The following is a 15,476-nucleotide window of genomic DNA, read 5'->3' as shown; positions in this document are numbered from 1 at the left end:
AACCTAGAAATAAACTGAGTATAATGAGTGAGTGATACCCAGGTACCCAGGAATGGGTTGCAGCTTCAAGAGATGAAATACAGAATCTATCTCTATTCCTTCAGGACATGGAATATATTTTTCTACTCCTTCAGGATATGGAATATTTCCGTGTGAACCTCTAGGAATTTTCTTCAGGGGTTGGGATGAATACCCTGTTCTTAGACTCAAGGAAGCCTGTACACTAGTGGGAAAAAGTCAGCAGTCACTGAAGTCTTTTCCTACTTGTCAAATGAAAAATTATATGAAGAGAAACAGGCATCGAATGGTTTCCTATATTTCTTGTCGCAAAACAAAAATCAACCCGGCCTTTATTCCTGAAGCAGAAATTCAGGCCAGACATTTGAAGAACTTCCTTAAGGAAGTGTTGTGTGTATGCGTGTGTGTTTTCCTCACAATCTTACTGTGATTATGCACCTCTGGGCTCCCCTTGCCAGTTGCCCTGCCTTCTTTAAAACACTACTCACTGGTTCTGTTGCTACCTGTTTATCCACCCCATCCCACCCGACCCCGGCCAAGCTGTGAGGTCTTACAGGGTAGCATCCATGTTTTTCATCATCCTACTTCCATACTTAGCACTGGTCCTGACCGGTAATGGGGCTCATTCCATAGATGTTAAATAAATGGTTACTGCTGATTTTTAAGAGCAAACTCCATCTGGTGTGGAACGGCTCATCTAGCCTGCCAGAAGGCAGAGATAGGGGCGCTGTGAGGACCCTGGTTCTCAGATGGAAATGAATTCAGTCTCTCACAGGCATCTTCCATTAAACAAGGTTTGGGAGTCATTCTGTGTTGTAAGGCCCAGATGGACAAATCAAGCTCCTGGAGGTAGCAGCCAAGCTGAGGAAGAATGCAAAGCGGACAGACCAAGAGGCAGAGAGAAAAGGGAGACGTCAGGGAGAAGGGAAGGCGGGGTTCACAGCAGAGCAGACAAGATCTGCCTCTGTAGCCATATGTGCTGCTGGATTGGAAACTACAGTCCTGTGGGCTTCACTCTGCTCATTTGATCCACTCGATGGAGAAAACCGACAGGATGATGGCTTTGCCATCTGTCTGTGCCAACGTGGATTCTTCCCATATGTAGTTTTATTGGTTTGCTTCCTGCTTTAGGAAAAATGACAACTGGATGAGATCAACAGCATGCGTGCTGCCTGTCTGGAGGTAAATTATCCAGCTGTTGACTGTGCTCAGCTGCCTGGTGGTTGAGGGGAAGGAAGACTCCACGGAGCTGCTAGTACCTGGACTGGGGGGATGGTGTCTGATAGTACCTGGCCTGGGGGGAGGGTGTCTTTGATCATCAAAGCATTATGACTATTCATGAAAAGGCTCACATTCTTGCAGATCATGCAGGGCTCTGGGTGCTGGATGGCCACAACTGAGGAAGAATTCAGATAATTCCTCCAGAGCACAGAATCACTTATGTCTGTTCTGCTTTCAGCCACAAAGCATGGTTTACCTCCAATGACGGCTGAGTCACTTCGCACTGCGTTGGTGAGTGGTTCCCGCTCATCTGTCTTCCCAAAAAGATCTGAAAGGAGTAAAAGACACTCAAAGTCCTAGCAGGAGGTCTATAATATGCAGTTGAGATGATACACCTGTGGGTTAGACCAGGTGATCTCAGAGAGCTGGGAGTTGGCATTTTGGAAGGAACCCAAACAAGCACATACAGAAAAAAAACAAAACAGAGTATTTGAAGTACTCTGCTTTATACCCCATACTTGCATGACTCTGTTAGATTCTATATAAGCTGTAGTATAAGGGGTTAAATAAATTGATGGGGATATTATACTCATGTCTGCTTTAGTCTACTGCTTACCTCTCAGCCTACTTTTGATGTGCTTACCTCTCAGCCTACCCTTCTGCTTTGCTGGACAGTTTCTATACATGACAACGCCTTCTTCCCTCAATCACACTTGCCTCTGCTTCAGAGGTTTCTTTAATTACAAGCGATTTCTGAGTTCATTGGCAGGAAAGAGCAAAAGTAATTGTGCATTAACACACCCAGGAAACCCTCACCAGAGGGTTTTACTAGATGTACATTAACGTATATAGTATTTCTTTTAAAAAAAGAGCATTAAGTGTGAAGGCACCTAGACCTGGGTTCTAACCCTTGCTCTGACACTTATCAGTCTGGTGACGCTGAACTGCATACATTTTAAACCAACAACCTGCAAAGGTATTAAAAGGGGTTAATGGTCCTAGAGGTACCCAAAGAGTGCACACAAAATTTCCAGGACGTACAGCACCTATCATTAGTACTGCTGTATCATTTAATTCTCTGGAAATGACTCCAACGTGATTATTGTTTTTCCCATTTTCACAGATACCAAAGTTTCATAGTGTAGCATTGGAAGATTCAGAACACAAATCAAGGCTAGACAAGTGTCACATTTATGTATTTTTCTAGGACATACCTGATATCTGCCAAGAAAACACCAAGACCAGTGATAAGCAGGCAGCAGAAAAACTCTTTGCCCTTCCTTTGCTCATAATTCATAACTTATTTGGCAATTGATGAGCATACCTGACTAAATTAAATCCTAAGAATACTCCTAGACACCTAGGGTGATGGTGACTAAGAAAGCTAGAAAAGGTATTTCAGGGAGTGGTAAAGTGAGAGAAGATGTATGGATGATAGTACCATGGGGCTTTCTTATTATTAAGGAAGGTTGATTTTAATCACATGAATTTTATTAGTTCAAAGACCAGCTTACCTTCCTGTCCTCTAAACTCTTCAATTCTCAGCTCAGTAGCCACTTTAAACAGTAGTGAAAAAATAAATATACCTACACACATATATGGGCTTCCCTGATAGCTCAGTTGGTAAATAATCCACCTGCAATGAAGGAGGCCCTGGTTCAATTCCTGGGTTGGGAAGATCTGCTGGAGAAGGAAAAGGTTACCCACTCCAGTATTCTTGGACTTCCCTTGTGGCTCAGCTGGTAAAGAATCTGCCTGCAAGGTGGGAGACCTGGGTTCAATCCCTGGGTTGGGAAGATCCCCTGGAGAAGGGAAAGGCTACCCACTCCAGTATTCTGGCCGGGAGAATTCCATGGACTTTATAGTCCATGGGGTCGCAAAGAGTCAGGCATGACTAAGTGACTTTCACTCACTCACTCACATACATATATGTATGCATTTCTAACTACTCATTATGTTAGAAGTTGTTGTTTGGTAGCTAAGTCCTGTCCAACTCTTTTTGCGACTCGTGGACTGTAGCCTGCCAGGCTCCTCTGTCCACAGGATTTTCCAGGCAAGGATACAGGAATGGGTAGCCATTTCCTTCTCCAGGGGATCTTCCTGACCCAGGGATCGAACCTGGGTCTTCTGCTTGGCAGGGAAATTATTTACCACTGAGCCACCTGAGAAGCTCTATATTAGAAACAGGGTTATTTAAACATATTAAATGTCAACCGAAGAGACCAGTTATAATCCTTAACTGCCTGTAATCATACAAGGTAAGGAACTGGTTCACGTTAGCCTTTAGACCGGAAGCTTCTTGAAGACATCAAAGTAGCACAGGTGAGAGAAGTTTCAGAGTATTTTCTTGCACACCTGATGAGGAATGCACCGTGGTCACGGCATTCACGTCCGAATCCATCAAAGAGGCACAGCTGGATTCTGTCAAGACCCCTTGGATGGTTACAGGTGCAGCGGTAGAATGGCGCAGGGCTGCCTTCAGTGGCGTAATATGGTTGTACTGGACTGAGGCCAGACAGCCAACAAAACCCAGGGCGTTGGCTTTAGCAACTTCAGCATCCAATCCAAGAGTCTCTGCAATGTGAAAAACAATTAGTTAAAAAAACAAATAAAAACAAAAAACTGCTCCATCTCCATGCTAAGTAATGTCTGAAATTACAGAAAGTGACTTTTTATTCTTTGAATGAAGGAGACTGTCCTTTCTCTCTCTTCATCTACTTTCTCGAAAGTCTACCCGAAATATAAGTGTCAATACATCTACCACATATCACAGAAAATTGCTTGGGCTATCTTGCTTTGAGATAATGTCTTAAACTTCTAAATTTTCATTCATGTATTTTATGAACTGTAACGAACACTTAATAAATCTCCTCTACACTCTAGATGTTTTATATTACAGAATTTAGATCATTATCTCCATCACAATTTATTTATGGATGCTGGTGATTAATTCAAGCATACTACAATGCTCATTACACACTTCACTCAAAATGATAGTAAGAAAAAAAGGGAAATGAGGCAGAGAGACAGGAAGTTCAAAGTGATCCTCTCAGAAGTGCCTCATGTCTCGTGTTTTCAGCAGCTTGTATATCTATACACAAACACATTTTCATATACTAACAGGCTGACCATCTATTCAAGATTTTTACATGCTTAGTTCTGTTCCTTATTACTAACTGGTGAGCATGGATTTTCTATGACAGCACTCAATCTCCCAAAGCATCTTTGAGTTTTTATAAAAGATAATGAGGCAATCATTTATGAATCATGGCAAGATCAAATGTCTCATTTTCTTCAAGATTTGTGGTAATATTACTCAGTATGCCATTTCTTTATTTTAATAAGGATAATTTGAACAAATTTCTGTGATGCAATTTCATGAAACGACAATGCAGGATGGACTTTCCCCCCTCTTTTAAAGCATAACAGTTTCAATAGAACTAGGTGGTTCAAATAGTTATTTTATTATGATAATATGCTTATTTTCTGGAAGAAGACAAGGACTTTCCTCTCAATCAGATTAATTATAATTTACTTCCATTCATAAGTGGTCAAAGTGTGCCTCCAGGGAACACCAAGCAAGCATTTTGTTGGCCACATTTAGGGAAGATATATAGTGGACATATAGAGGAAAATGAGAAACTAATATCCCTTAATAGTGCTATTTCTACTTTTGACCTTATTATTCCTTCCTGAGGAATGCCCATGTAAACCTCACTAATTTATCATACCTCTTATCTTACAGGAGAATAAAAGAAATTACGTGTATTAATTTAATGTGGCTGTTGTAACAGATTATTGTTGATGTTGCTCAGTCACTCAGTCATGGCCAAATCTTTGCTACCCCATGGACTACAGCACCAGGCTTCCCTGTCCTTCGCCATCTCCCAGAGCTTTCTCAAACTTATGTTCACTGAGTCAGTGATGCCATCCAACCATCTCATCCTCTGTCGTCCCCTTCTCCTTCTTCCTTCAATCCTTCCCAGCATCAGGGTCTTCTCTAATGAGTCAGCGCTTTGCATCAGGTGGTCAAGTACTGGAGCTTCAGCTTCAGCACCAGTCCCTCCAATGAACATTCAGGACTGATTTCCTTTAGGATGGACTGGTTTGATCTCCTTGCAATACAAGCGACTCTCAAGAGTCTTCTCCAACACCACAGTTCAAAAGTATCGATTCTTCAGCACTCAGCCTTCTTTATGGTCCAATTTTCACATTCATACATGACTACTGGAAAAACCATAGCTCTGACTAGACAGGCCTTTGCCGGCAATGTAATGTCTCTGCTTTTTAATATGCTGACTAGGATGGTCATAGCTTTTCTTCCAAGGAGCAAGCATCTTTTCATTTCATGGCTGCAGTCACCATCTGCAGTGATTTTGGAGCCTAAGAAAATAAAGTCTGTCACTGTTTCCATTGTTTCCCTATCTATTTGCCATCTGTTTTTTGAATGCTGAGCTTTAAGCCAGCTTTTTCACTCTCCCCTTTCACCTTCATCAAGAGGCTCTTTAGTTCCTCTTCACTTCCTGCCATAAGGATGGTGTCATCTGCCTATCTGAGTTCACAGATATTTCTCCCCACAATGTTGATTCCAGTTTGTGCTTCATCCAGCCTGGCATTTCTCGTCGTACTTGTATAGAAGGTAAATGAACAGGGTGACAATATACAGCCTTGACATACTCCTTTCCCAATATGGAACCAGTCTGTTGCCACTGGAGACTCCCTGGCACTCACAGGAGAAAATGACTGTGTGTCCTTCTACTCCACCATCTTGAAGCATTTGATCACAAGGATCACAAGCCTTGTCTGACTCAATGAAACTATGATCCATGTCATGTAGGGCCACCCAAGATGGACGGGTCATGGTGGAGAGTTCTGACAAGTGTGGTCCACTGGAGAAGGGAATGGCAAACCACTTCAACACTCTTGCCTTGAGAACCCCATGAATAGTATGACAATTCATAAAGCTATGATACCGAAAGATGAACTCTCCAGGTCAGTAAGTGCCCAATATGCTACTGGAGAAGAGCAGAGAGATTGTAACAAATTAGCAGCAACATAAATTTAAACAACTTAGCATAAAACAACACATGCTTTGTCTTACAGCTCTGCAGAAGTCTGATACAGGTTCCCACTGGGCTAAAATCAAGGTCCTGTCAATTTGCATTTTTTGTTAGAGGCTCCAGAGGATAACCCATCACTGTCTTTTCTTTTGTTTTCTTTCTTTAAATTAATTTATTTATTTTAATTGGAAGCTAATTACTTTACAATATTGCAGTGGTCTTTGCCACACACTGACATGAATCAGCCACAGGTGTACATGTGTCCGCCATCCTGAAACCCGCTCCCACCTCCTTCCCCATCACATCTCTCAGGGTTGTCCCAGTGCACCAGCCCTGAGCGCCCTGTCTCATACATCGAACCTAGACTGACGATCTAGTTCACATAAGGTAATATACATGTTTCAATGCTAATCTCTCAAATCATCCCACCCTCGCCTTCTTTCACAGAGTCCAATAGTCTGTTCTTTACATCTGTGTCTCTTTTGCTGTCTCACATATAGGGTCATCATTACCATATTTCTAAATTCCATATATATATGTTAATATACTGTATTGGTGTTTTTCTTTCTGACTTACTTCACTCTGTATAATAGGCTCCAGTTTCGTCCACCTCATTAGAGCTGATTCAAACACTTTCTTTTTAATAGCTGAGTAATACTGCATTGTGTATATTGTGTACAGCCTTCTTATCCATTCATCTGCTGATGGACTTCTTAGATCGCCTCCATGTCCTAGCTATTGTAAATAGTGCTATGATGAATATTGGGGTACACGTGTCTCTTTCAATTCTGGCTTCCTCAGTGTGTACACGTGTCTCTTTCAATTCTGGTTTCCTCAGTGCGTATGCCCAGCAGTGGGATTGCTGGATCATATAGCAGTTTTATTTCAAGTTTTTTAACGAATCTCTACACTGTTCTCCATAGTGGCTCTACTAGTTTGCATTCCCACCAACAGTGTAAGAGGGTTCCCTTTTCTCCATACCCTCTCCAGCATTATTGTTTGTAGACATTGATAGCAGCCATTCTGACCAGTGTAAGATGATAGCTCATTGTAGTTTTGATTTGCATTTCTCTGATAATGAGTGATGTTGAGCATCTTTTCATATGTTTGTTAGCCATCTGTATGTCTTCTTTGGAGAAATGTCTGTTTAGTTCTTTGACCCATCTTTTGATTGGGTCATTTATTTTTCTGGAATTGAGCTGCATGAACTGCTTGTATATTTTTTTTAGATTAATTCTTTTTCAGCGGCTTCATTTGCTATTATTTTTTCCCATTCTGAAAGGAGAGTGAAAAAGTTTGCTTAAAGCTCATCATTCAGAAAACTAAGATCATGGCATCTGGTCCCATCACTTCATGGCAAATAGATGGGGAAACAGGGGAAACAGTGGCTGACATATTTTTCTGGGCTCCAAAATCACTGCAGATGGTCATTGCAGCAATGAAATTAAAAGACACTTGCTCTTTGGAAGGAAAGTTATGACCAACCTAGATAGCATATTAAAAAGCAGAAACATCACTTTGCCAACAAAGGTCCATCTAGTCAAGGCTATGGTTTTTCCAGTGGTCATGTATGGATTTGAGAGTTGGACTATAAAGAAAGCTGAGAACTGAAGAACTGATGCTTTGAACTGTGATGTTGGAGAAGACTCTTGAGAGTCCCTTGGACTGCAGGGAGATCCAACCAGTCCATCCTAAAAGGGATCAGTCCTGGATGTTCATTGGAGGGACTGACATTGAAGCTGAAACTCTAATACTTAGGCCATTTGATGCAGAGAACTGACTCATTTGAAAAACCCTGATGCTGGAAAAGATTGAGGGCAGGAGGAGAAGGGGATGACAGAGGATGAGATGGCTGGATAGCATCATCAACACGATGGACATGGGTTTGGGTGGACTCCGGGAGTTTGTGATGGACAGGGAGGCCTGGCGTGCTGTGATTCATGGGGTTGCAAAGAGTCGGACACGACTGAGCAACTGAACTGAACTCTCCCATTCTGTAGGCTGTCTTTTCATCTGGCTTATAGTTTCCTTCGTTGTGTAAAACCTTTTAAATTTAATGATGTCCCATTTGTTTATTTTTGCTTTTATTTCCATTACTCTGGGAGGTGGATCATGAAGAATCCTGCTAAGATTTATGTCAAAGCGTGTTTTGCCTATGTTTTCCTTTAGGAGTTTTATAGTTTCTGGTCTTATATTTAGATCTTTAATCCATTTTGAGTTTATTTTTGTGTATGGTGTTAGAAAGTGTTATAGTTTCATTCTTCTACAAGTGGTTGGTCAGTTTTCCCAGCACCACTTGTTAGAGAGATTGTCTTTTCTCCAATGTATATTCTTGCCTCCTTTGTCAAAGATAATGTGTCCATGGGTTCGTGGATTTATCTCTGGGCTTTCTATTTTGTTCCATTGATTTATGTTTCTGTCTTTGTGCCAGTACTATGCTGTCTTGATGACTGTAGCTTTGTAGTATAGCCTGAAGTCAGGCAGGTTGATTACTCCAGTTCCATTCTTCTGTCTCAAGATTGCTTTGGCTATTGGAGGTTTTTTGTATTTCCATACAAATGGCGAAATTATTTGTTCTAGTTCTCTGAAAAATACCATTGGTAGCTTGATAGTGATTGCATTGAATCTATAGATTGCTTTGGGTGGTATACTCATTTTCACTATATTGATTCTTCCAATCCATGAACATGGAATATTTCTCCATCTATTTGTGTTATCTTTTATTTCTTTCATCAGTGTTTTATAGTTTTATATATGTAGGTCTTTTGTTTCTTTAGGTAGATTTATTCCTAAATATTTTATTCTTTTCATTGCAATGGTGAATGGAATTGTTTCCTTAATTTTCTTTCTGTTTTCTCATTGTTAGTGTATAGGAATGCAAGGGATTTATGTGTTAATTTTTTACCCTGCAACTTTACTATAGTCATTGATTAGCTCTAGTAATTTTCTGGTGGTGTCTTTAGGATTTTGTAGAGGATCATATCATCTTTACATAGAGGATCATATCATTTGCAAAGAGTGAGAGTTTTACTTCTTTTCCAATCAGGATTCCTTTTATTTCTTTTTCTGCTCTGATTGCTGTGGCCAAAACTTCCAAAACCATGTTGAATAGTAGTGGTAAGAGTGGGTACCCTGTCTTGTTCCTGACATTAGGGGAAATGCTTTCAATTTTTCACCATTGAGGATAATGTTTGCTGTGGGTTTGTCATATATAGCTTTTATTATGTTGAGGTGTGTTCCTTGTATGCCTACTTTCTGGAGGGTTTTTATCATAAATGGATGTTGAATTTTGTCAAAGGCTTTCTCTGCATCTATTGAGATAATCATATGGATTTTATCTTTCAATTTGTTAATGTGGTGTATCACATTGATTGATTTGCAAATACTGAAGAATCCTTGTGTCCCTGGGATAAAGCCCACTTGGTCAAGATGTATGATCTTTTTAATATGTTGTTGGATTCTGTTTGCTAGAATTTTGTTAAGGATTTTTGCATCTATGTTCATCAGTGATATTGGCCTGTAGTTTTCTTTTTTTGTGACATCTTTGTCTGGTTTTGGTATTAGGGTGATGGTGGCCTCATAGAATAAATTTGGCAGTTTACCTTCCTCTGCAATTTTCTGGAAGAGTTTGAGTAGGATAGGTGTTAGCTCTTCTCTGAATTTTTGGTAGAATTCACCTGTGAAGCCATCTGGTCCTGGGCTTTTGTTTGTTAGATAATTTTTTATTACAGTTCCAATTTCAGTGCTTGTGATGGGTCTGTTAAGAGTTTCTATTTCTTCCTGGTTCAGTTTTGGAAGGTTATACTTTTCTAAGACTTTGTCCATTTCTTCCAAGTTGTCCATTTTATTGGCATATAGTTGCTGATAGTAGTCTCTTATGATCCTTTGTATTTCTGTGTTGTCTGTTGTGATTTTACCATTTTCATTTCTAATTTTGTTGATTTGATTCTTCTCCCTTTTTTTCTTGAATAGTCTGGCTAATGGTTTGTCTATTTTACTTATCTTCTCAAAGAACCAGCTTTTAGTTTTGTTGATTTTTGCTATAGTCTCCTTTGTTTCTTTTTCATTTATTTCTTCCCTAATTTTTATGGTTTATTTCCTTCTAGTAACCCTGGGGTTCTTCATCTGTTCTTTTTCTAGTTGCTTTAGGTGTAAAGTTAGTTTATTTGATTTTTCTCTTGTTTCTTGAGGTAAGCTTGTATTGCTATGAACCTTCCCCTTAGCACTGCTTTTGCTGAATCCCATAGGTTTTGGGTTGTTTTATCTTCATTTTCATTCATTTATATGCATATTTTGATTTTTCTGTGATTTGTTGGTTTTTCAGAAACGTGTTGTTTAACCTCCATATGTTTGTATTTTTAATAGTTTTTTTTCCCCTCTAGTTGACATCTAATCTTAACCACATTGTTATCAGAAAAGATGTTTGAAATAATTCCAAATGTTTTGAATTTACCAAGGCTAGATTTATGGCCCATGATGTGATCTATCTTGAAGAATATTCCATGTGCACTTGAGAAAAAGGTGAAATTCACTGTTTGGGGGTGAAATGTCCTATAGATATCAATTAGATCTAACTGGCCCATCGTATCATTTAAAGTTTGTGTTTCCTTGCTAATTTTCTGATTAGTTCATCCATAGGTGTGAGTGGTGTATTAAAATCTCCCACTACTATTGTGTTACTGTTAATTTCCCCTTTCATACTTGTTAGCATTTGCCTTACATATTGTGGTGCTTCTATGTTGGGTGCACATATATTTATAATTGTTATATCTTCTTCTTGGGTTGATCCTTTGATCATTATGTAGTGTCCTTCTTTGCCTCTTTTCACAGCCTTTATTTCAAAGTCTATTTTATCTGATATGAGTATTGCTACTCCTGCTTTCTTTTGGTCTCCATTTGTGTGAGATATCTTTTTCCAGCCCTTCACTTTCAGTTTGTATGTGTCCCTTGTTTTGAGGTGGGTCTCTTGTAGACAGCATATATAGGGGTCTTATTTTTGTATCCATTCAGGCAGTCTTTGTCTTTTGGTTGGGGCATTCAACCCATTTACATTCAAGGTAATTATTAATAAGTATGATCCTGTTGCCATTTACTTTGTTGTTTTGGGTTCAAGTTTATAAACTTTTTCTTTGTTTCCTGTCTAGAGAAGATCCTTTAGCATCTGTTGAAGAGCTGGTTTGGTGGTGCTGAATGCTCTCAGCTTTTGCTTGTGTAAAGCTTTTGTTTTTGCCTTCATATTTGAATGAGGTCCTTGCTGGGTAGTAATCTGGGCTATAGCTTATTCTCTTTCATCACTTTAAGTATGTCCTGCCATTCTCTTTTGCTGTGAAAAGTTTCTGTTGAAAGGTCAGCTGTTATCCTTATGGGAATCCCCTAGTGTGTTATTTGTTGCTTTTCCCTTGCTGCTTTTAATATTTGCTCTTTGTGTTTGATCTTTGTTAATTTGATTAATATGTGTCTTGGGGTGTTTCACCTTGGGTTTATCCTGTTTGGGACTCTCTGAGTTTCTTGGACTTGTGTGACTATTTCCTTCCCCATTTTAGGGAAGTTTTCAACTATTATCTCCTCAAATATTTTCTGATGGCTTTTCTGTCTTTTTATTCTGGGACTCCTATGATTCGAATATTGGGGCATTTAATATTGTCCCAGAGGTCTCTGAGGTTGTCCTCATTTCTTTTATTTATTTTTTTTCTTTTTTCCTCTCTACTTAATTTATTTCCACCATTCTATCTTCCATCTCATTTATCCTATCTTCTGCCTCAATTATTCTATTGTTGGTTCCTTCTAGAGTGTTTTTAATCTCAGTTAATGCATTATTCATTATTGATTGTCTCTTTTTTTTATTTCTTCTAGGTCTTTGTTATACATTTCTTGCATTTTCTCAATCCTCATCTCCAGTCTATTTATCTGTAACTCCATTTTGTTTTCAAGATGTTGGATCATCTTTACTATCATTATTCTGAATTCTTTATCAGATAGACTCCCTATCTCCTCCTCTTTTGTTTGGCTTGGTGGGTGTTTATCAGGTTTCTTTACCTGCTGAATATTTCTCTTTTTGTTTAGATTGCTGTGTTTGGGGTGGGCTTTCTATAGGCTGGAAGTTTGTGGTTCTTCTTTATTGTGGAGTTGCTTCCTGTGGGTGGGGTTGGACTAGTGGCTGGCCAACAGTTCCTGGTTAGGGAAGCTTGCATCTGTGTTCTGTTGGGTGGAGCTGGATCTCTTCTCTCTGGAGTGCAGTGGAGTGTCCAGTAGTGAGTTTTGAGGAGTCTGTGGGTTTGGTGTGACTTTGGGCAGCCTGTATTTTAATGCTCAGGTCTGTGTTCCTGCATTGCTGGAGAATTAGCTTGGTATGTCTTGCTCTGGGACTTGTTGGCTCTTGGGTGGAGCTTGGTTTCAGTGTAGGTATGGAGGCTTTTGGAGGAGCTCTTGTCAATTAATGTTCCGTGGAGTCAGGAGTTTTCTGGTGTTCTCAAGTTTTGAATTTCAGGCTCCTGTCTCTGGCTTTCAGTCTTATTCTTACAGTAGCCTCAAAACTTCTCTATCCATACAGCACAGATGATAAAACATCTAGGTTAATGGTGAAAAGATTCTCCACAGTGAGGGACACCCAGAGATGTTCACAGATTTACTTGGAGAAGAGAAGGAGGAGGGAGAGACAGGTGACTAGGAGAAGATAGGGAGTCACAAAGGGAGAGACCAATTGAGCCAGTAATCAGTTCCCTAAGTGTTCTCCACAGCCCAGAACACCCAGAGAGATTCACAGAGTTAAGTAGAGAAGAGAAGGGGAAGGGAGGAGATAGAGGTGAACTGGGGGAGAATAAAGAGAGTCAAAAGAGGAGAGAGCAATCAAGCCAGTAATCACACCCCTAAGTAAAAATGGGTACTGAAGATTAGATTCTTAAAGGTACAAAATTGATAACAAAAACCAAAAAGCAAAGATTACAAATCTAGAGTAGAGGTTAAAATACAATATTAAAAGTACAAAACAAAACCAATCACAAAAATTAAATATATATATATATATATATATATATATATATATATATATATATATATATATGAAATTTGCTTTAAAACAGGGTCTTTTTTGCAAGGTAATAAATAGTAGGTCATAAAAGTGAAAATTAAAGGAGGAATAAAGAACTTAAAAATAAAAGAATTTAAAAATGATAATAGTAAAAATATATCTAGGCATTTCTCTGGAGCTGTTGAGGGCAGCGTGGTGTCAGTTCAGTTCCAGCTTATACTTCTTCTCAAGGTCTATAGGCTCCTTCCAATGCTTAGTCAATGCTAACTACAGGTTTTAATCTATTGCATCTGTCACTTCCAGAGTGGTTCCCTCTTTTTTATTTTGGCTTCCTCTGTTTGCAGGTCTCTTCAGTGTCTAATTTCTGCCCTGACACAAGGGGGCAAAGGTGGTCACTCATTTAGGCTCACTTGTGCAGATGTGCTGTGGGAAGGGAGGAACACTGCAAAGAAATATGACTGGTGTGGGTGGGGAGTGCTCCCAGTGTCTGGGCCCACTGGGTTTGCCCCAGCTCACAGTGTGTGTGCTTTCCCAGCCTACACTGCTCAGGCTCCAGGTTGCTCTGCAGGGGAACTGTCCAAAGTGGGCCTGTGTTTCGTGCACTTCCCAGGTCTAAGCTGTTCGGGTTCAGGTTCTCGGGCACTCCACAAAGGCACAGACTCGACTGGGCATGCGTTTTGTGCTCTTCCCAGGTCCAAGCAGCTCAGGCAACCAGGTGCTTGGTGAGCACACTGTCCCAGGTGGTCTGTTGTCAGGGAACATTTAATTTTAAGGAATCCTATATGTCGTTTTCTGTTTCTCAAGGGCCCTCTGTTCCTTATCAGTTCCTGGAATACAGAAACGAGCAGAGCTGCATGCAGTTCTCAGGACTAAGGTCATGAGGCAGAACACATACATGGATTCCTTTCAGGAACCTTTTACTTTTCTGTAAAACTACTTAGTCATGTTCCTATTTCCAATACAAAGATTGTCTTCTGGCCCTGTGATGACTGTTATTCCCCTAGTTACTGTTGTTATGGACCTATGACTATTGTTATTCCCTTAGTTACTGTTATACATCTGGTTTTGGTGTTTTTTACTCAACTTTATATTTCTGCCTAAAGCGTCCTTGTATAACATTATATAAGCACATGCTGCCATGAATAAAGCACCCTTGTTCCACTAGAGACTTGGGTCCCCCACATCCTTCTTTTCGTCAACTCCTGTTCACAGGTTCCTGTCTGTCAAGAAGACCAAAGCAGTCTGTGCATCTTAATCGCCTCCCCGCTCCCAGGCCCTCAGTTTTCCAGTAGGCCACGAGAGCACCATCTCAGATGTGCCATGTGTCTCCTCTAGGGAGCTGATCTCAGGTTGCGACCCTCCTGGCAGATGTCAACCATCCAGGATCCCAGGAAGACTTGATTAGCAACTGGGACCCTGCTCACAGTTTGGTGGAGGATGCCATCTCTGGGGCCGAGATTGCCCCTTGCCTTCCAGCTCTGGCTGTCGCCCACCTGCCTCTCTGCCTCTGGTGTGTGGGGGGGGGCCTGTTTGCAGCTGGCTAGCTCTCCTTTGGTATTCACTCAACTCTTTGTTCTCTGAGCAGGCCAGGCTGTGCCTTAGGTTAGAGCTTTTCACAGGAAAGTTCTCTCTCTCTCTCTTTTTTCTTATCTCTCTCTGGCAATCCCACAGTTTGGGTTGCTATCTCATGTTAACTCCCTCAGGTTGTCTTCAGGGCACTCAGGCCTGGTCCTTACCTTAAGCAATCCAACCAGTGCCTCCCTGTTCAACCCCTCCTTGCTGGTGGTGGACACGAGCATCTGGGCTACTTCTCCGTTGGGAATTATGGTTAGGCACATATTCTGTTTTTGTTGTTTTTGTTTTTGTTTTGTTTTGTTTTGTTTTTCCTCCTCATTACGTTGCCCTCTGAGTTTGTTAAAACGCCCCCACAGACCCACTGGTGAGAGAGTTTCCCACTGTTTGGAAACTTCTCCTCCTTCACAACTCCCTCCCAGGATGGGTCTCCATCACTAACTCTTTTGTCTCTCTTTTTGTCTTTTATATTTTGCCCTACCTTCTTTCGAAGAGAATGGGCTGCCTTTCTGGGTGCCTGGTGTCCTCCACCAGCATTCAGAAGTTGTTTTGTGGAAGTTGCTCAGCACTGAAATGAT

The 15,476-nt window shown here is 40.5% G+C and overlaps 1 protein-coding gene across 2 annotated transcripts in view; it reads right to left on the bottom strand.

The window, feature by feature from the left end:
- The window catches only part of CNTNAP5 (contactin associated protein family member 5), a 995,558-nt gene that overhangs the window by 8,653 nt on the left and 971,429 nt on the right, over nt 1-15,476 (bottom strand). For both annotated transcript variants that reach the window (XM_043894748.1, XM_043894749.1), the window contains 2 exons: nt 3,595-3,813; nt 1,496-1,567 (listed from right to left, as the gene is read on the bottom strand). In XM_043894748.1, coding sequence (XP_043750683.1) covers nt 1,496-1,567; nt 3,595-3,813 — 291 coding nt within the window. The remainder of the gene's footprint in view (nt 1-1,495; nt 1,568-3,594; nt 3,814-15,476) is intronic.

This window comes from Cervus elaphus, chromosome 33 (genome assembly GCF_910594005.1).
Source record: "Cervus elaphus chromosome 33, mCerEla1.1, whole genome shotgun sequence".
NCBI lineage: Eukaryota > Metazoa > Chordata > Mammalia > Artiodactyla > Cervidae > Cervus > Cervus elaphus.
The sequence above is the reverse complement of the archived record's forward strand: the minus strand, read 5'-3'. Positions and strand labels throughout refer to the sequence as shown.